Source organism: Lemur catta, chromosome 13 (assembly GCF_020740605.2).
Source record: "Lemur catta isolate mLemCat1 chromosome 13, mLemCat1.pri, whole genome shotgun sequence".
Lineage (NCBI taxonomy): Eukaryota > Metazoa > Chordata > Mammalia > Primates > Lemuridae > Lemur > Lemur catta.
Window position 1 is genome coordinate 65930742 of NC_059140.1, and position 22322 is coordinate 65953063.

General features: G+C 33.4%; 1 protein-coding gene across 2 annotated transcripts in view; it reads right to left on the reverse strand.

Annotated features, from left to right (window-relative positions):
* The window catches only part of RB1 (RB transcriptional corepressor 1), a 126374-nt gene that overhangs the window by 92993 nt on the left and 11059 nt on the right, over positions 1-22322 (reverse strand). For both annotated transcript variants that reach the window (XM_045567435.1, XM_045567436.1), the window contains exons 3-7: positions 12133-12248; positions 8999-9118; positions 6670-6708; positions 5613-5680; positions 1842-1952 (exon numbers count right to left, since the gene is read on the reverse strand). In XM_045567435.1, coding sequence (XP_045423391.1) covers positions 1842-1952; positions 5613-5680; positions 6670-6708; positions 8999-9118; positions 12133-12248 — 454 coding nt within the window. The remainder of the gene's footprint in view (positions 1-1841; positions 1953-5612; positions 5681-6669; positions 6709-8998; positions 9119-12132; positions 12249-22322) is intronic.

The following is a 22322-nucleotide window of genomic DNA, read 5'->3' on the forward strand; positions in this document are numbered from 1 at the left end:
GATGTAATGGACATGGAAAACTAAGAAGAGGGAGGGTGAAGGAGGGATGAGGGATAAAAATCTACCTAATAGATACAATATACACTACTATGGTGATGGGTACACTAAAAGCCTTGATTTTAGCATTATGTAATTCATCCATGTAACAAAAAACACTTCCAGCACCCCCTAAATCTATTGAAATAAAAAATTTTTAAAAACTTAAAAAAATACTTCTTTTGCCTTAAAAAAAAGAAAACAAACTAGACTGTGAAAAACTCAATAAGACAAACAATCTTATTTTTAAAAGCATCAACCAATCACAAAGTGTAGATCTTAGATTCTGATTCAGTCAACCTGTAAAAAATTTTTAAATTTACATTTATAAGATAATAGAAAATCTGAACATTTACTAGATATTTCACTATTCATTGACTTTTAGGTATGATAATGGTACTGTTGCTACGTTTTTTTAAAGAAGTCTTTATCTTTTACAGATACATACTGAAATGTATAAGGAGGAACCGATATGCAAAGATGTGCTTCAAAAAAATACAGCTAGGGAGACTGGGTAGGAGATGGGGCTACAGATTGACCACTGTTAACTGCTAAAGCTAAATGGCAAATACATGGAGGTTTATTATACTATTGTCTACTTTTATATTCATTTGAAATTCTCCGTAACAAAAGCTAATTAAAAGTTTACCATACTTAGTCAATTCAATATCTCACCCTGGTTTCTCTTTGACAGAACACTTAGAGAATTAAATGTAGATATGAATTATCCAAAAGAACAAAGTCTGTGAAAGAAAAGTAATTTTAAAGGCTGGGAAATTTTTGAAGTATATTTATTATTTTCTATACACAATTTTTTTTTATTTCTTCCTCTACTTTGCGTGTGGTTTCCGCTAAATGAAGGTTTCTGCCTTCTCTACTAAACCATGTTCAACACATTTTCAAAATTCTTCTCCAGACTTCATTTTTCCATTAAGTTATTGTTCACAAAGATTAACTAGGCTTGAGCCTTTCAGCCACTTCAACAACACTTTGGCCGGGCACAGTGGCTCACGCCTGTAATCCTAGCCCTCGGAGAGGCTGAGGCGGGTGGATTGCTTGAGGTCAGGAGTTCAAGACCAGCCTGAGCGAGACCCCGTCTCTACTAAAAAATAGAAAGAAATTATCTGGCCAACTAAAAATATATATAGAAAAAAATTAGCCGGGCATGGTGGCACATGCCTGTAGTTCCAGCTACTCGGGAGGCTGAGGCAGTAGGATCGCTTAAGCCCAGGAGTATGAGGTTGCTGTGAGCTAGGGTGACGCCACGGCACTTACTCTAGCCTGGGCAACAAAGTGAGACTCTGTCTCAAAAAAACAAAAAAAACAAAAAAAAACCACAACACTTTGAAACTTCCATGTTTTGTCATCTATTATTTTTAGTATTATTATTAATACTTTCATCATGTCAGGAGCGAGGAATCAGTCCAGCCTTGGTTAAGTTTACATTTTTCTGTAGTATAAGTGATTTTAAAATTCTACTCTTGAGGCCACCAAAGGAAGCAATTCTAGGTTAAGAGGAATATACTGTACTAATCCTTGCTTAATGCTATCTAATTATATCAGCAATAGTTATTTTTATTTAAATTCACTTCTCATCTCATCACCCAATGAAATAGTATCAATTACAAAGTTTATATGTCTTATCTTTCCTTCTGTAACTTATGCTACTTGACGGCAAAGTCCAAGTTTGATTTATTTTTTATCATCCTCTCAGCATTAGAACCATGTTTGGTACCCACTAGACATTCAATAAACAAGTGCTGAATGACAAAGTAGGAGAGGCATAAATTATTTAAAATACTTACTATATGGTTCTTTTAGTAATGCGGGAGGTGAGAGTTTGATAAAATAGTCAAGAACACATAGCATTAATTGAAATGAGATCACCAGATCATCTTCCATTTGTAACACTTCCCCTGGAAATAAAAGTTTCACATTTTTAAAACAAGTTAGAGTCAGATCTTTATAGCAGAGAAAATTGTGGGTATGGGTGTATCCACATACTTATTCACTCAACAATCACTACAGGCATAGTAAAGATTTTTTTTTGGAAAAAAATCAAAGTTTTAGAGGTTGAAAATATATAAAATATAAATTAAAATATATGAAGTTATGAAATTATAAATGAACTATAAGTCTACTCTGAGAATTTTACATTTCAGTATTACGAAAATTCATTCCTTATGTTTAAAATCATTTGCATTTTGCTTTTTTAAACTTGTTTCCAATTTTGGTAAGAGTTATAGAATTTATTACTTCTGAAAATAATTTTGAGGTATACATGCTTATCTTTATTCTAATTATTTATGAAACCTTATATATTTTTGATTTTAATGCCCCTCCAAAGTATTACAATAACCAAAACCATCAAGAAATAAAATTAGTAGATAATTATAAAGTCATTTGTAAAATAATTATTTAGCACAAAACCTTTAAAGTTAATATACATACAACTAGAGGGCTATGAGGAAATAAATGCATATAATAGATACCTGAGAAAACAAATAGTGTAGCTACACAAAATATACAAATCATGATCAAATACAGTTATAACACATTTGCTTATGGCTCTATATTAGGCATTATTTTTAAAAAAGGAGTTCTATTGGATTCACTATCTTCTGACTGCTCAACCAGTAGTAATATCTACAAATATTAAAAGTACAGAAACTATGTAAAAAAACAGGTAACCCTGCATCAGGTAGGTTTTCTATTAATATATTCATAGATACAGTGCAAAAAGTATGTTTGCAATATACTCATTAGGAACTTATTAGAAATTATAGGTATTTCTGGGTAAAAATAGTAGAGTGAAGTCAGATGAAAGAATGTCTCTCCTCCACTATCTAATAATGAAATGAAAGAGGAAAAACAGTGCTAGCACCAATACCAAATTTGAGAGATACTAACTCAGAGGGCATCCCCATCTTCTTCCTTTTAAAGAAGTAGAAATGGCTGATGGAGAAGGGTAAAATGGAGGAAGTAAACAACTATAGCTAACTTTTTGACTAACACAGACTCTAGTATACCGTGCTGAATTGAGAACAATCTGAATCCCAACACAGTCCTGTTATGGAAAAAAAATAAAACTGCCACTGGAAATGTTTTGTTACAGAGTTCATTCTAACAAAAACCCAGAGCATCAAAGGCTTGCATCACTCAGATAAATTCTCTACTTCCTCCCTTACCTTCTGAGTATAAGTAGGTACGATAAAAATTCCTGTTCTTATACTGTAGTTCTTTGGGGAACATGAACACAAACAAGTCATAGACTAAGTGAGGAGTGAAGGGAGATTCACTCACAATATAGCAGAAAAAACTAAACATCAAATCAGGGTTACTCACATACAGTCCCAGCAAGAAGAGAGAAAAAGCACAGTGAGCATGCAAACACATTACAGAAAATTTAAAAAAGAAAAAAAAAAAAGAATCACAACATAAGAAGGGGAAAATCAGATACAGAAACTACTCTGGAAAAGAATCTAAAAGAAGAAAATACCCTATGAGTTCTTACACTAAGAACTAAATGAACTCAAATTATATAAAAAGAGCTGGACAAGCTAATAAAAAACTGAGGACCAAAAAAGACCATTACAAAAATAGTTTAGCTCAAAATATAAGAAAAGTTTCAGATGACAAAAAAAATGAGAAAAAAAGACAAAAGATCAGAATAATATGAGAGAAGATAATAACTAGGAGGACAAAGCCAATCCAGCACAGAACAATGTTCCTAAAACATGATGGTATAGAATAACTTAACCGAACAGAATAATATTTAAACATACAGTATATTAAGATTTTCCGAAATGAAGAGCAGAAACTACAGTTTAAAAAGAGAAATGGTATTAAAAAAAACAACCGTAATGCAGAATAATAAAAATCCAGAGGTATTCTGGTTAAAGTATTAAACCTCAAATTTAAAAGAAAAAGAACTCTACAAGAATTCAGGAAGTAAATGAGGAGGGGAAATTAAGGTGGGCTCAGATTTCTTTTCTTTTCTTTTTTAGGCCAGTCAAGTGAAGCAATGGGAATGGAGAAGGAACAAAGAAATCTGTAACTGGCTGTGATCAATTAGTTGTAAACACCACTACACTCAGGCCAGCCAAGCCTCAGATTTCTCAACAGCAATGTTGGATGCCAGAAAATATTGTCCTAAGGGACACAAAACATGACCCAAGAATAGGATACATGGTCAAGTTGTCCTTCAAGTATAAAGGCTATAGACACGATTCATAAACATGTCAAAGGGGGGCTGGGTGTGGTGGCTCACGCCTGTAATCCTAGCCCTCTGGGAGGCCGAGGTGGGTGGATCACTTGAGGTCAGGAGTTCGAGACCAGCCTGAGCGAGACCCCCCGTCTCTACTAAAAATAGAAAGAAATTATCTGGACAACTAAAAATATATATAGAAAAAATTAGCCGGGCATGGTGGCGCATGCCTGTAGTCCCAGCTACTTGGGAGGCTGAGGCAGTAGGATCGCTTAAGCCCAGGAGTTTGAGGTTGCTGTGAGCTAGGCTGACGCCACGGCACTCACTCTAGCCCGGGCAACAAAGTGAGACTCTGTCTCAAAAAAAAAAAAACATGTCAAGGGGAATAAAACACCAGAAAGCCTATTTTAACAACTTCTTGATGGTAAAATCTAGCCAAAAGATGAAACAAAATAAAAATCTCAGAAATGAAGAATCTATGATATAGGAGTTATAATAAGCTTGGAATCCATTAAAATACAGAACTGTGACTAAACAAGTATAGTAATTATAATTACAGAACAGAATGTAAATGTTATGATCTTTGATAATGTAATAATAATAAAATGAACCAATCAGAAAGTGGGGAGAAGGGAGGTGCCAGGAAGAATAAGGATACTAACTACCTTCTTCAAAACAGATTAAAGTATAGTGTTTTAAATCAAAACACAAAGTTAAAGACTCTAACCTCTTCATTTTCTCATGCTTTTTCATAATCTTAAGGAAATATTTTTAAAAATGACACAACTTAAAGGGACAAAACACTTTTTAAACAATTCCTTTCATTTCTCTTACTTCTTTTCCTCTGTAAAACTTGAGTAAAATTAACCTTTATATTTTAAAGGTAACACTATAGTATGATCCTATTTGTAGAAAATTATATCTGTTTGTGAATGCACTCATTTACCCACCATTTTTATCAAAATGCATATAAAAAGATATATCTGGAATGACAATCACATAATTTTAATGATAATTATTCTTAGGTTTGGGTAACTTTTCGTGCTTTGCTGTATTGTTTGAATGATTTATCATGAATAAATATCATTTTTATAAAAATAGTAACTTCATTATTCTTAAAAAAAAAAAAGGAAGGAAGGAAAGGTGGAATATTAGTAATAGAAATAAAATGAAACATTTCCAAGGTTGTTTTCAATACCAGAATCATAAGAACTTGCTAACAGTTAAGACACGCAGAGAATGGGCGGGTAGGGTGTGCATTAAATGTAGGAGAGGGGTGTGAATAAAAATTTGGGGATTTAGTTCAAAAGAATGTCAATTTAATTATTACATTTGAAACATTATCATGAAATAAGCATAATGAATTTACCTTTAGCTAATAAAAATGTGATCCAAGAAACTTTTAGCACCAACATAGAATTTATTTCAGTAGATATCCTAGTAAACAAATAGGAAGCAGAAAAAACAAGAAAAATTTAATACGGATAAAAAGTTTTCCAACTATAGCTTTTGGGTGTTTTTTTGTTGTTTTTTTTTTTTTTAAACAGTCTTGAGTTAAATGCATAGAATACAGTTCCTTTTAAATGTATAATTTATACCTAAATTTAATTTATCTCAATTCACTTAATATTTCTACCAGGATATTACATTTAACACACAGAATAGCATACATTTTGTAAAGGAAATATTGAGTATCTAAATTCTAATGTAAAAATATATAAAGGACATGTTATACTATAATATACTTGGTTTCAAATTACCTTAATACTTTTTTTGCTCTTTGTTTTCTAATTAAAATCAACACTGTAAGCAGAAAAATAGTTTGGGTGACTCTAGTTTGCCAATTTAACACTGTGCCTTGATTATTTTTCCACAGACATTCACTTGTTGGAATTAATAATTCATATCAATTAATCAATAAATATACAATTTCCCCTTATATCAATCATCTTCAATGGGGTGGAAAATCTCATGTGCTACTCATTCTGTTTCCAAGGAAAAACTCTGGAGCTCTACATGAGTATGCGTTATACATTTTAAAATAATAATTTTGAAATTTTAATGTAGACTTTTATATTTATTCTTACACAAAAACTATGCTGAGTCTTAATTAATATAGTACCTGTAACAGACCTTCAATAAAGATTTAGTCAATGAATTTGCATATTTCCCAGAGTCAGAGATAAGGTTGCCCTCAGTCAATTTCTACCTTATTAGTTAGTTCTTCCTTGTAGCACAAGGCATGCATTTCACACCATTTTCTTTGTGAGAAGATAAATAATCTACCTAGTACTTAAATTGAGCTTAATTCATGAAGTAGCATGCAATAATCAATCAAACTAACCCTAACATTATCCATATGTTTATGATTATTCCAGAAAAATCTTTTTTAAAAAGTGAAAAATAACATGCTCTGAACTACTTACGAACTGCTGGGTTGTGTCAAATATATAAGTTCACATGTCCTGAAAAGAAGAAATAATTACATTATCGTTATGGTGTTTTTTAAAGTTACTTTTAAACTTTTTATCCTAATTTGAAATCAGAGCAATTTTATCATGCTTTCTTCATCTTATTTTAAGAAACATACATTGAAAAAAATGTATAGCATTACGAAACAAACTTAAAGTAGAGTTTTCCAATTCATGACATTTCACGTCATTGTAATATCTAATTACAATGATTGAATTCTTTTTTTTCTTTTTTCTTTTTTTTTTTTTATTACTTTGCCAGCAAAGCTGATTGAATTCTCTACGTTCATTTGTAACAATGGGTTGGTTAGAATCCCACATCAGGTCATAAGAATCTATTTAACTAATAGTCAAATATATTCATGTAGTCTACCCTAAAATAAACAGGCTTTGGTATCACAGTTAATCTTCCCAATTACTTTTCAGAAAAAGGTACAAATAAGATAGAAAAAACCCTGCTGATCCACCTCAAGGCTAGTAAAGTTAACTAAATTATGTTATATAACTAGTCACTGAAAATTCTAAATCCCTTTTATAAAGGCCTGAGTGGTTTTTATAAAAACTGAATCTGACTATATAACTCCCCAGCTTAAAATAACTCAATGACTGTCCATTGCCTTCAGGGCAAAGTCCAATCTCACTACCAATCTGATCCCTTCCTATCCTTCTGCCATTAGCAATATCAAACTATATCCTGCTACTCATGCTAATCACTCTGCCTAGGATGCTCAGTCCCAGTTCTTACTCATTTTGCTTGGTGAACTTCTACTTATCTTTTAAACCCTATTCAGACATTCCCTTCTTCTATACTTTTTTTTCCTGACCAAAATCACCCCTGTAGTTACCCCTCTCACTCTTAAACATATACAAAATGTAACACTTTGCCCACTATATAATTCCTACTTCTTACATACAATCCTCTACAACAGAGCATCACATTCATTATTGCACTTATTTTTATAAAAAATATAATTTATTTATTTACTCTAGGCTTCTTGAAGATCATAAAGTCAAAGGATTTTGTATCCCCAGTACCTAACTTACAGCCTCGTACTAAGTTGATGTTTATTGTGGTTTGCTAATTTAAGTGCAATAAAATAGTGGATAGCATAAAGCAATAACCAAAGGAAAGAAACATTCTAAAATATGAAAAGTAATTATCTCCAGTGTTGAAATTTTGGTTCATATTTTCTTATTTATGCCTTTCAGTATTTTCCAAGCATTCTGTAATTAGTTCACATTTCTTATGCAAATTACTTAATTTCTTTTCTTTAACAATAAAAAATTCTCCTTCTTTTGCTTCTAAAAAATAGAAACAGAAAGCTTCTGTTTTCTTCAAGAAAGGACAAAAAAACAAAACAATGATGGCCAATGCTACCACATATCACAATTAAAACAAGGGCAGGAAAATATATTCCTTCAAAAAGCCCTAGGCCTTTGAGTTTTTCCTCTACTTTTCTCATCCTCCATCACACTTCTGAAGTTTTAGTGCCATATTAACCAAGGAGCAGGAAAGAAAGAAAAAGAGAGACATCCTTCTGAGAAGATGCTCCTTTCCAGCTCTATCTCCACCCTCATTCTCTTCAGAATATCTAAGGACATGCCTTTTTCATTTTTCCCTTTACCATCCTATTACACAATTGCTTACCTAGCTAAAACATTAAGTTTCATAATCCTATCCAAATGAAATGAGCTTCAAAACAAACATAGTAACAGGCTCATGCCATATTAAGGGCTGTAACATCGGGGGTGGGGGACTATGGTTAGGGAGAAAAGTATATAAAAAACTTAACCCAAGCTTATTCATTATTCTCTCACTTGAATAGTAATGGGGAAAAGTCTTCTAAACCACCACTGGGAGTACAAATCATTACTTGGCAGTACAGGTCACATACACCTTCCATTGTCAGTATGTTTTTTTTTTCTTTCTAAACTAAATAACACTATTAGGAAAAAGCTTAAATTTAGGTCACTATTCCACATTCAGAATTAGAAGTTTTCTGGCAGAAAAGGATAAAATGGGAACTAAGCTTAAAGTTTTCTAAAACAAATGAAAGACATGAAAGAATAGTAAAATAATTAATTTTGGAGGAAAAATTCAGAATGTGTATGACTAGATAAATAAGAAAGCTAAGAATTAATAAGAAACTACTAGCAAAAGAGACAAGTCTAAGGAGTAGTACTTAATAATTTTACTAAATATGTAATAGTTTCCAGTTGGAATCTAACTATAAACAGTGACATAAAAAATCAGGGTGTAGGTCTAATAAAATGTTTACTTTACCTTTCTAATTTGCTGTAGAGTGCACACAATACATTATACTTCTTCAACAGTCTTGACATAGCATTATCAACTTTGGTACTGGTATCAATTTCTTTTAGTAAGTCAAAGAATTTATAGACACTACAAATGAAAGAATAGACAACAGTAAATCAGTAACTTAAATTTGTTTTATTTCATTTTCAAATAATAGACATTTCAATTCAAAAGATTATTAGCTCTACATCAAATCAATATTATATACTTTGAAAGGAATTACTTTTTGCATTTTACTAGAATTTGAAGGAGAAAAAAACAATTAGCCTTCAGCTTACATTTCTTTATCTACACAACTGTGCTTATATCTCTTTCTCACTGAGAATACAGGCAAAAAGAAGGGTCATGAAGAGACACATATATACATGTATATTTATTTCTGTATCTGTCTATATGTTTTAAAAAACCATGAGTTCACATCCATTTATCCAATTCCAAAACAAAATTTTCCATATTTATAACTCTTCCTTGACAGCGAAGAAACCTGGAACCCATTCATCCTTAACTTATTCACTAATTTAACCAATCCCCCTGTAAGTAACCATCTTCCATCTCCAAAGCTACCCACTCCCCCACGTGGACACTCTTCTCTTCCACTCAGATTGACTCCCTATTCTAGACTGCCCCACCCCTCCACATGGGCACCTTCCTCACCTTGGTAGGGCTCTGACTCCCCACACTAGGCTGTCCTCCTCCCCTCACTTGCACTCTGGCTCCCTGTGCTGGCTGCCCACACACCTGCGTGGTCTCTGACACTGCACACCAAGCAGCCCATGTCAGGCTGCCCACACACAAGGACATGCCCCCTTCCATGTGGATGCCTTCCTCATCCCACTTTGGCTCTGACATCCTGCTCTTGGACCCATGGCCCACCCCTGCCACAGATACACACCCCGATGCATACTTTCTTTACCCCACCAATGGTTCTATGACTTAATTGTTTTCAGAAAAGGAAAGCTGATTAAAATCTTTAAGTTGTTTAAATAATAACTTTAAATCATTCTTTATTATTGTTTTCTATAAAAATTAACCTATCTGAAACATCAATACATATATTTTTCAATAGGGCACTAAAGACAGCAATCATCAACTGCATCTCACTTACTCATTTCTAATCAAGTTTATGTAGGGAATTATACCAAAACAGCTAACTGAACCAAAGGGTAGTCACCAGATCTACCCATAGTCTGTCTAGCAACCAATGAGTTATAGCCCTTACTCAAACAACTGCGCTGGACCAATCAGACGTTTATCTCAAGAATTGGGAAAATAAAAGTTTCAGCTAATGAGCAGGAAACAGAGAACCCAAAAGAAGGTTATCAAAAGTTCCCAGCTGGGTGCAGTGGCTCACACCTGTAATCCCAGCACTTTCGGAGGCCAAGGTGGGAGGATCACTTGAGGCCAGGAGTTAAAGACTAGCCTGAGCAATACTGTCAGATTCCATATCTACAAAAAATAAAAAAATTAGCCAGTGCGTGCCTGTAGTCCCAGCTACTCAGGAGATTGAGGCAGAAGGATCACTTGAGCCCAGGGGTTCGAGGTTACAGTGAGCTATGATGATGCCACTGCACTCCAGCCTGGGTGGCAGAGAAAGACCCTGTCTCAAAAGAAAAAAAAAAAACACATTCCCATGATATAGAAGGGATTGGGACAGCCATGATAAGCTATGTAGAAAAGCAAATAAAGAAGGAATAGAAATGATAAAGAGTAGAAGACTAGGATGTTGACTAGAAGAGAACAGAGCAAATGTGCAGATACACCCAGAGAAAAGGAAATCAACTTTAGGATGGTATTTATTAAAGAACTACTCTCAGTTCCAGTTTTTATGAGGTACATGGCAACACCTCTCCTTGGAGTATCATGAAAGCTGTGAATTGTTACAAAGAATTCTTTTTCTAGGGGCAACTTAAGGGAGAATGGAGGGGAGTCACAGGCATTGACTCTATGAACTACTTATATTATTTTGTATATTTATGAATATACATGGCCTTTGTTTCCACATTTTGTTTACCATTATTATTATTTTTTTTAACACACGATGCCTTGCTATGCCCAGACTGGAGTTCAGTGGCTACTTACAGGGGTGACTTCACTCAATGATCAGCACAGGAGTTCTGACCTACCCCATTTCTGATCTGGGCCAATTCACCCCTCCTTAGGCAACCTGATAGTCATCGGCCCATAGGAGGTCACCATACCAATGCTGAACTTAGTGCAGACTCCTGACTGGCATAGTGCACTACATCCTGGAACTCCTGTACTCAAGCAATCCTCCAGCCTCAGCCTCCCAAGTAGCTGAGACCACAGGACCATGCCACCAAACCTGGCTGTCTCCACGTTTTACTTAGAGGTAGTAAGAAAAAGCATTATAAAAATGCAACAATTTAATCTACCTTATTTAAATAGAACACCAATTATCCAATTATGCTTAATTCTAGATGGTTTTATCCAAGAAGAAATACAACTATCTATTTGCTAAAATTATTTACTGTTGCATTTTGTAAATATGATACAAAGGAAATGACGGGAAGTCCTGGAGAATTTCTCAAGATAAAGTTCATGAATTACTGAAAACAAATTAGTGAACCCTTTTTATAAGACTTGTAAGCTCAACCACAAACATTTATTAAGTATTAATAATTACTGGGCCAAGTATTGTAGTAGATACTCAATTCAATACATAATCTGAAAAAACCACATGTAATTATAGTATTTACTATATTAAAATAACCTTGAGCTTTAATAAATCTTATCTAAATTCCTTTAAGATACACTCGCACTACTTTTATAAAGGTTTTAATATATAATAAGCCTACTTTATAAATATCCTTACTGTTTTTTCACTTTATCAACAGCTACAATTAAGAAAGCCTACAGATAAATAGTGAGAGATACAATGAAAATTTTTCCAGAACACAAACTGCTGCATTTCTTCATTAATAGTTCCATGAGAGAATGACAGTTCATTATTTGATCTTTATGTCCTTTATGTTTTACTTAATGGTAGCATTTCTCACTAATGCCCTACATTCTATTAAGAGGAAAATCTAGAAGTAGTTTTCTTTAATGGCAGAAGCCTATATTTATATTACAAATTTTACCTGGTTTCTATGTTTTTCTGCAGCTCAGTAAAAGTGAATGGCATCTCATCTAGGTCAACTGCTGCAATAAAGATACAGATTCCCCACAGTTCCTTTTTCTTTTGAATATAACCTTCCTGGGAACAAAAAAATAAAGTTCAAGTATGTCATTAAATTATTCATACACTGGATACTGTGTTAAAACTGTATTATAAGTGATTTTTTTCTTATTCAGCATAACAAAATAAACATTTAAAAATCTTTATGAAGGCATATACTTGAAAGCACTTCATTAACATTCAACTTTCATATTATAAAGTACTAGAAAGATCAAAAAGTTAAATAACAACTTACTATGGAAACTTCAGGGGTCAGTCAGTTCTTGGAAATAGTTTCATTTTTCAATAACCCAATGTCATCAAAGCCAAATTAAGAGATTTTAGACTCCATACATACTACTTCTTTTGAAAAAAAACAAGCCCATTTTCTTATTCTATTATTATTCTTTTGCTCTAATTCATTCCTTCTTTTATCAATTTATTCATTCAAGTATTTTAACCTTGCACAATTCATATGTCTCAGTTTCTTAACTGCTTTCTTTGTAAAATCCAAATTATAATAATACATACCTCACTTTGTAAGAATTAAATAAGATTAAATTTACAAAGCCCTCAGCATAATAGTGTCCAGCATACAATTAGTACTTAACGAGTGACAGCTACCATCACCACTAAAACATTTTTTCATTATCTTTAGAATACTTTTTTCTCCAACAATATATACCACCTTCAAAATATGTAAATTTTTAGGTAAAATTTGGATTATATTAAGTTGAAAGCAAAAGAAATGTCAAGTTATCTAATGTTCTGCTAAACAGTTGGAACTACTTGCTTATTATTAACTGGAGATTATAATAGAACAGAACAGAAAAGTATGTGATACAATTTTACATTGTATGAAATCTCAATTATATAAAAGCTTTAGGAAAAACAGTTGTTATGGATTATCAAATTTTATGGATAATAAAAAGTTTACCGCCATCCAATTCTAAACTTTTCCTTAACTTTAGCTATTTGGGATATAAATAGTTGGAAACTTATATTACAATTATACTCACACCAGAATAGTTAAAATTTAAAAGACTGACAGTATCAAGGGTCAGGGAGGATGCAGAGCAATGGAACACTTAAACATCACTAATGAAAATATAAAATGGCACAACTGTTTTCGAAAACAAGTCTGGCAAGTTCTTACGAAGTTAAATATACACTGTCCATAACACTTGGCAACTCCACTCCTACATATTCATACTCAAGAGAAATGAACTTGATATGTTGATAGCAGCTTCATTCATAATAGCCAAAAACTGGAAACAACCCAAATATTCAAAAACAGGTACATGGATAAACAAATTATGGTATATCCCTACAATGAAATGCTATTTGACAATAAAAAGGAAAAGTCCTAATAAATATAACAACATAGATAAATCTCAAAATTATTACACTCAGAAAGAGCCAGACTCAAAAGGATACACTGCATGATTCCTTTCATATCCAATTCTAGAAAAGGCAAAACTAATCTTTAAAGTCAAAAGGTAGATCAATGGCTGCAGATTCCCCACCGTTCCTTTGGGGACCAGGAAGCAGGTGTTGGGAAATGATTGCAAAAGAGAATGAAAGAAGTTTCTGGAATGATCAAAAAGTTCTAGATCTTAATGGCGGTGATTACATGAGTGAATGTATTAGTATCTGTTAAAACATTTTGAACTGTGGACTTGAAATTGGCATATATTAGTCTATGTAAATTATACCTCAAGTTTGATTTTAAAACTACATCAAATATTACATACTATTTCTGAAACTGAACAAAGTATACACTCCATTATTATGACTAATTAAGCATATATTTTCATGAAATGAACATTAATTTTTGTATATGTGTTTATATTAATATGATCAAATTCTCATGAACTAGTAAGATGTGAAAGGTTGTTTGCCTCTATAATAAATAACCCCACTACCATGTTTTTTGAATTTTTATGCTTACTTCTTATCACAGTTTTGGTTTCCTTCCTTGCTCTCAGGCTGTATCAACTATTGAACATAACTGCTCTTAATGCTTTTATCAACTCCAGCCTTTTTTTTTTCCTCTCTCCTTTAAAGGTTGAGAAATTAAGTAACTAAAGTTGCTAAAATTAAGTATGTTATTTATTCATTTTTTATAACAGCAAATTTTATTAGGATATTTATTAGCCAAAATAATTAAACACAGGACCATGTGATATGATAAAATGCCTAAATGAAATGTTCTATAAATCAGTTCTGATTTTTAAAGAACTTGAAGAACTTTCCTATGAGCAAAATGTGACCTTTATTTCAGACATGGCTTATCTTTTTATTTTCTTAAAAGGTACATTTCAAAGAACAGAAGCTTTTAATTTTGATTAAGCACAATTAATTTTTTTATGGATCATGCTTTCAATGGTAGTATCTATGAAATCTTTGCCTAACCCAAGCTCACAAAGATTTTCTCCTACATCATCTTCCAGAAGTTTAGATCTATGATTCATTGTGAGTTAACTTCTATAAATGGTACAAGGTAGGGACTGAAGTTCATTTTTTGCAATTGCTATGTCATTTGTTGAGAAGGATATGCTTTCTCCATTACCTCCATGCCTATGTAGAAAATGAATTAACTACACACACACACACACACATGTGCATGCAAGTGCACACACAGGTCTATTTTTAGATTCTGTTCTGCTCCATTGATCTACTTGTCTTTTTCACCAATACCATAATGCCTTGATTACTATAGTTTTATATGTTTTGTTCATTTTTAGTTGAGCTTGATTCAAGATTTTTCAATCTGAAAAAGTCATTTGATTCACTTCTCATTGTACAGATTAAGAAATTAAAAACTACAGAGTTAAGACTTGGTCGATACAGGCAGTCAATGCCAGAGACTTTTAGTTTCCTAACACTCAATTTAGTATTTTTCCATTTCATTAAGAGTTTTTCCTTATTACATTTCTACATTTATGTTCTTAACATTTTCACTACTGAAATCCTTAATCTCATTGCCCCCTGTCAAGAGTTCTGTACCCTTTTTTTCTTAAGAGACCTGGCCTAGAGTTCTGTATTCTTAACTGGTGGTCTTGATTTCTATTTTATTGAGAAGTTTGAAGAAGCACAATACTTAAAGCTTCAACATTCTTCACATCAAATCATCTCTAACTACCGTGTCTTCCGGTATTCCTCAAAATGTCTCTGCATCTTCCTCTGTAAGTTCCTCTTCTGACTTTGACCAATGAATATTCTCCTCTATTCTGAAATTAATAACTGCAATACCTACCTCTCTCCCTCCTATTTTAAATCACATTGCCTCTCATCTGCTTCAAGATCTAGTTTAATTCCTCTCTGTCTTTTGTAATTTCTCTAGCAATTCTGTTTCTTTCCCTTTGGTTGCAAGTAAGCTTGTATCACCTTAAAAAACAAAATTACAAGGTCCCTCCATCCCCGGACCTTATTAAGCTACTGTCGTTACCATACACACACTCCTCACCATACACACACCTCACCATTCTCACTACTCCCACACACATTCGCCATATACAGTTTCACAATGCATATACACTGTACCCACTGAACCCACTCCCCTCTCACTATACAAATACTATTATTCTGGGGCTATTCTCTAAGTCCTCAGATCTTTTGGCTTTCATCCAGGAAGACCTCTATGCAGCATCTGACATTGTTGCAATTTTTCTTCTTTAATCCATCCCTGTGAACCTTTTTTCCTTAGCTTTGAAACACTCTCACATCCTCATTCTCTCTTCTTTTTCTCTCTCACAACTTTTTCAGTTGTGAAAAAGGGCTTTTTTCCATGACCTCTCTTTTCCTCAGCGATCTCATCTACTCCCACAGCCCCCTACCCCCGTCATCTCCATACAGTTGGTTCTCATATCACATTCCGCCTTCCAGCCTGATTGTTCTTTTAAGTTCCAGGCCTTATTTTCCAATGGCAATTTACAACCTAAAATCTGTAACTCAGGTGTTTTCCTGAAAATTATGGAAAAGGCTCAGGATAGCACTTTAAAAATTGTCAGAACAGAAGAAAAGTAATTCCTCTTACCCAGCCAAAACAATCACCCAAAAGACACAGTAAAACATGGAGGAAAAAATGGGTAAAGAACAAGCATTTTGTAAACAAACAAAAATCAGTATTTTTTAACAAACATATTTTGAAAATGTTGAACCCCAAAATAGTGTCAATTAAAGGACACTGATAATACACATCAAGACCCTTAAAATAGCTCAGTTTAAAACTTGAGTCAAGATTTAGTGTAATAGATGTTTGAAGAATTATTTATAATAGCAAAAAAAGAGAAAAGCCTAAACATGTCACAAAAAGATTAAATAAGTTGTGACAGAGCTATATCCTGGAATAATATAAAACCCCTAAAACATTTTCAAAGAATATTATAAAGACATGGGAAAATATCCAAGATATAATGTTAAGGAGGAAAAAACAGCAGAATATAAAATTCTATATACATTTTGATTCCTATTTTGTGAAAAAAACAAAAAAAGGAAGGGAAGGTTTAAAAAAATCAAAATGTTGATGATTATCTCTAGGTGGTAGGATAATGAATAGTTTTCATCTTCCTCATTAATCCCAGATACTTATTCTAAATTATCTACAATTGTAAAATAGGAGAAAAGTTAAGTCAATAAAAAATGTTAAATTTATATAAAGTAGGAGAGAGAAAAATTAGGAATACTCTTGATCAAAATCGTAATTATATACATTACACTTTAAATCACAATCTACAATCAGCACTTGAAAAGACTACCTATTATGCTATCATTTAGTTGTGTTCATTTGAACCAATCTGATGATGATACAACCTCTCATTAGTGACAACTTGTACTTGCATTTTTACAATGCACTTACTTATAAAAGAGCTCCACCAAGTGGTGACATAAATCATCTTGGAAACCTCAGAAAATTAGACATCAAAAAATTACTACTACTCATGCTAGCATAACTAACATTATGAATTAATGCAATTATTAAATTGCAATTCTGAAAGTTGAAACTAGTATTTCTCTCTAGCCTGTACTTTTGTGAAACATGAAAGATGAAAATAAGCCATAAGAAATACACTCTTTACCTCTGGGTCAAAGGATATATCCTTACACTTAATTCATGAGACTGTAATAAGTAACTGGAAGTATGGTCACATTAAATGTATTACAGGGAGGTAGAAAAATAGGGGAAAGAGCTACCTTTATTTTCCACCCCTGGATTTTCTCCTCATCTAGGTGATGTGTAGGAACAAAAGGACTAATATGTATATATGCCAGAAAATCCGCTCCCTCAGTTGTATGATATGAGCTGACAGAAGTCCAGCGTGCACATCCCTGGTTATGCACAGAAGTAAAAGGCAAGAGTGGCACAGCCAAGAAGAGGAATCCAAAAGTTAACCTTGCTTTTAACAATCCCCATTTTCAATACAACACACAGGGGTAAACATCAGCTGAATCAGCCATCCGGTTACACAATACCTTTTAGGGGAGAAAATTGATTCTACTCCCAGAAAAACACGTACCAGGCAAGTTCAGATTTGCCTGGTCATCTGCCAAAAAGGTGGGCACCTGGGACTCCTTCCCTTAAGAACTCCTACAGAACTCAGCACACAGACCTATCAAAGCTCGTAAGCGCACTGTGATTTACTTGCTTGCTCATCTGTCCCTATCTCAACTAGCCTATAAGCATCCTGAAGATAGAAAAATTGTACCTAATTTGCTATCGTACCCCAAGAGCCTCACAGTGCCCAGCACTAACATGGTGTTAAATATATATAGATACATATATATTTTTTCAAAAGCTGTGGCAGTAGCCACATCCTAATGTAGGATACAGTGGCTTTTTCTCTTTTTTTCTTAGTATGCTCAGAGACATAAGCAGCAAACGAATCACCAAAGTGTAAGGTAAGGCTATGGGTTCCACCATAGTTTCTTCAGCTCCCCTTTACACACTAATAGTAAACTAGTGATATCAGCAAGGGTAAGTCACACCAAGTAATGACATTACAGACCTCATTTTCTGAACAGTTGATACATAACTGACCTAGAACTTAGTTTCTGGCCAAGTTCTCTGCTTAGTTTATTGAAGCCAAAGCCTCAAGAAGATCCTCCCAAGAAAATATAATCATGTAGTACAAAAAACTGCCACCACACTGAAATGGCCACTAATTGACCATTCTGCAAGACAGCTACAAAACTGATGTCTACCACTCTTGGAAATGAGGTTAAAAAACATTGAAGAAAGAGGCTAATTCATACAACTCAAATTCAATTACACAGATAAAAGATACCAACTTCTTCTACCAAGTATCACATATAGTGCTTCAAAAAAGGAAAATACCATTATGAATAAATGAGTTGATATGATTTATAAACAAACAAAAATGTTTGTACATAAGGTGTACAACATGATATTTTGAGAGATATATATATATAATGTGAAATGATTACAACAGTCTCCCATATCCACAGTTTTACCTTCCATGGTTTCAGTTACCCACAGTCAACTGTGGTCTAAAAATAGGTGAGTACAGTACAGTAAGATATTTTAAGAGAGAGAGAGAGACCACATTCATATAACTTTTATTATAGTCTATTGTTATAATTGTTCTATTTTATTATTAGTTATTAATCTCACTGTGTCTAATTTATAAATTAAACTTTCATACAGGTATATATGTACAGTATAGGAAAAAAACATAGTATATATAGGGTTCGATACTATCTGTGGATTCCAGTATCCACTGGAGTGTCTTAGAACATATTCCCCAAGGATAAGGGGGAAAGAAGTACTGTACCACAATCAAGCTAATTAACATATCCATCACCTCACATAGTTAACCATTTTTTTTGTGTATGTGGTGAGAATACGTAAGAGATATCTAAATTTCAAGAATACAAAACTATTATTAAGTATAGTCACCATGCTGTACACTGTAAAAAGGATTTCACCATGTATATTATAATCAAAATGACTAACATTGAAGTTACAGAAAGAATTTTAAAATTAGCAAGCAAAAACATCTAGTCACCTATAAAGAAAACCCCATCAGACTAACAGTAGACTTCTCAACAGAAACCCTCCAAGTCAGAAGAGAATGGGATAGAATGTTCAAAGTGCTGAAACAAAAAAACTCCCAGCCAAGAATTTTATATCTTGCCAGAACAAGTTTTAAAACGAAGGAGAAATGAAGTCATTTCCATAAAAGCAAACACTAAGAGAATTCATCATCATTAGATCAGCCCTATAGGAAATGCCCAAAGATGTTCCAACCATGGAAACAAAAGGTGAATATTCAGCTAGATGCGGTGAATTGCACCTGTAATCCTAGCACTTTGGCAGGCCAAGGCAGGAGGATCACTTGAGGCCAGGAGTTTGAGGTTGCAGTGAGTTATGATGATGCCCCTGCACTATAGCCTGGGCAACAGAATGAGACTCTGTCTCAAAAACAGAAACAAAAAAGAAAGGTCAATATTCATTATCATGAAAACACATGAAAATATAAAACTCAAAGGTCTAATAAACAATCGCACAAAGGAGGAAGAGAAAGGAATTAAATGGCAGCATGACAGAAGTTTGGCAAACCATAAAGACAAAAACAGAAAAAGAAAGAATGTATGAAACAACTAACAACAGGACAAGAACAAAGCCTCACATATCAATATTAACCTTGAATGTAAATAGATTAAATGCTTCATTTAAAAGATATAGATTGTAAGAATGTATTAAAAAAAAAAAAAAAACATGATCCAACTAAGTGCCGCTGACAAGAAACTCACCATACCCATAAGGAAACATATAGACTTTAAAAGTAAAGGGGTGGAAAAAGATATTTCATGCAAACAAAAACCAAAAGTGAACAGGATTATTTATACCTATACCAGATAAAACAAACTTTAAATCAAAAATTGTTAAAAAAAAAAAAGACAAAGAAGGTCATTATATAATAACGAAAGGATCAATTCAGCAAGAGGATATAATGATCCTAAATATTAATATATATGCACCCAACATCAGAGCACCCAGATTCATAAAACAAATAATACTAGACCTAAAGGAAGAAATAGATAACAACACAATAATAGTGGGGGACCTCAACACCCCACTCACAGCAATAGACAAATCATCAAGGCAGAAAATCAACAAAGAAACAGTAGGCTTAAATTGGACTTCTGACCAAATTGACTTAACAGATAGTTACAAAACATTCCACCCAACAAATATAGAACGTACATAATCTTCATCAGCACATGAAATATTCTCCAATACAGACCATATTTTAGGCCACAAACAAGTCAATAAATTTTTAAAAATTAAAATCATATCAAGTATGTTCTCAGACCACTGTGGAATAACCCTAGAAATCAATACAAAGAGACACTTCAGAAATTATACAAACATAAAGAAGTTAAACAACATGCTCCTGAACAATCACTGGGTTAACAAAGAAGTAAAGACAGAAATTTAAATTTTTTAAAACAAATGAAAATGAAAACACAATATACCAAAACCTATGGAATACAACAAAAGCAGTGCTAACAGGTTAGTTTATAATGCCTACATCAAAAAAGTACAAAGATCACAAATTATCAACCTAACATTGCACCTCAAGGAACCAGAAAAACAAAAACAAACTAAACCCAAAGTTAGCAGAAGAAAATAAGTAAAAAAGATCAGAGCGGAACTAAATGAAACAGAGACAAAAAAAAAAAAAAAAGAAAGAAAGAAAAAGAAAAAGATCAACAAAACGAAAAGTTGGTTCTTTGAGAAGATAATGAAAATTTATAAGCCACTAAGTAGACTAACCAAGAGAATCCAAATAAACATAATCAAAAATGAAAAAGGAGACATAACAGGTGATACCACAGAAATACAAAAGACCATCAGAGACCACTATGAACAACTATATGCTCACAACTGGAAAACACAGAGGAAATGGATAAATTCCTGAAAACATACGACCTCCTGAGACCAAGCCAGGAAGAAATAGAACTTTTGAATAGACCAATATGAGTAGTGAGATTGAATCAGTAATAAAAAATCTTCCAACAAAAAAAAAAAAAACCACAACCTTAGGAACCAGGTGGGTCCACAGCCAAATTCTAACTGATTTACGGTAGGACTGGTGCCAATCCTACTGAAACTGTTCCAAAAGATTGAGAAAGAGGGAATTCTCCCTAACTCATTCTACAAAACCAGTATCACTCTAATACCAAAGCCAGGAAAGGGCACAACAAAAAAGTAAAACTACAGACCAATATCTTCGATGAATATAGACACAAAAATCCTCAACAAAACACTAGCAGAAGGAATCCCACAGCACATCAAAAGGATAATTCACCACTACCAAGTGAGTTTCACCCCAGGGAGGCAAGGATGGTTCAACACATGTAAGTCAAAAAGTGTGATTCGCCACACAGAATTAAAAACAAATATATGATCATCTCATTAAATGTGGAAAAAGCATTTGATAAAACCAAGCATCCCTTCATGATAAAAACCCTCAATAAACTCAGCATAGAAGGAACATACCAAACTAATAAAAGCCACGTATGACAAACCCATAGCCAACATCACACTAAATGGAGTAAAGTTGAAAGCATTCCCCCTAAGAACTGGAGCAAGACAAAGATGCCCGCTGTCACCATTTCTACTCAACATAGTACTCAAAGTCCTAGCCAGATCAATCAATCAAGAAAAGAAATAAAGGGCATCCAAATTGGAAAAGAGGAAGGCAAATTATCTCCATTTGCTGATGACATGATCCTATACCTAGAAAACCCCAAAGACTCCATCAAGAGACTCCTGGAATTGATAAATAAATTCAGCAAGGTCTCAGGATACAAAATCAATGTACAGGAATCAGTAGCATTCCTATATATCAATAACAGTCAGGCTGAGAGTCAAATAAAAGATTCAATACCATTCACAAAACCTACAAAGAAAATAAAATACCTAGCAATATATTACACTTAACCAAGGAAGTGAAGGATCTCTACAAGGAGAACTACAAAACACTGAGGAAAGAAATCACAGAGCACACAAACAAATGGGAAAACATATCATGCTCATGGATTGGTAGAATAAACATCATTAAATAACCATACTACCCAAAG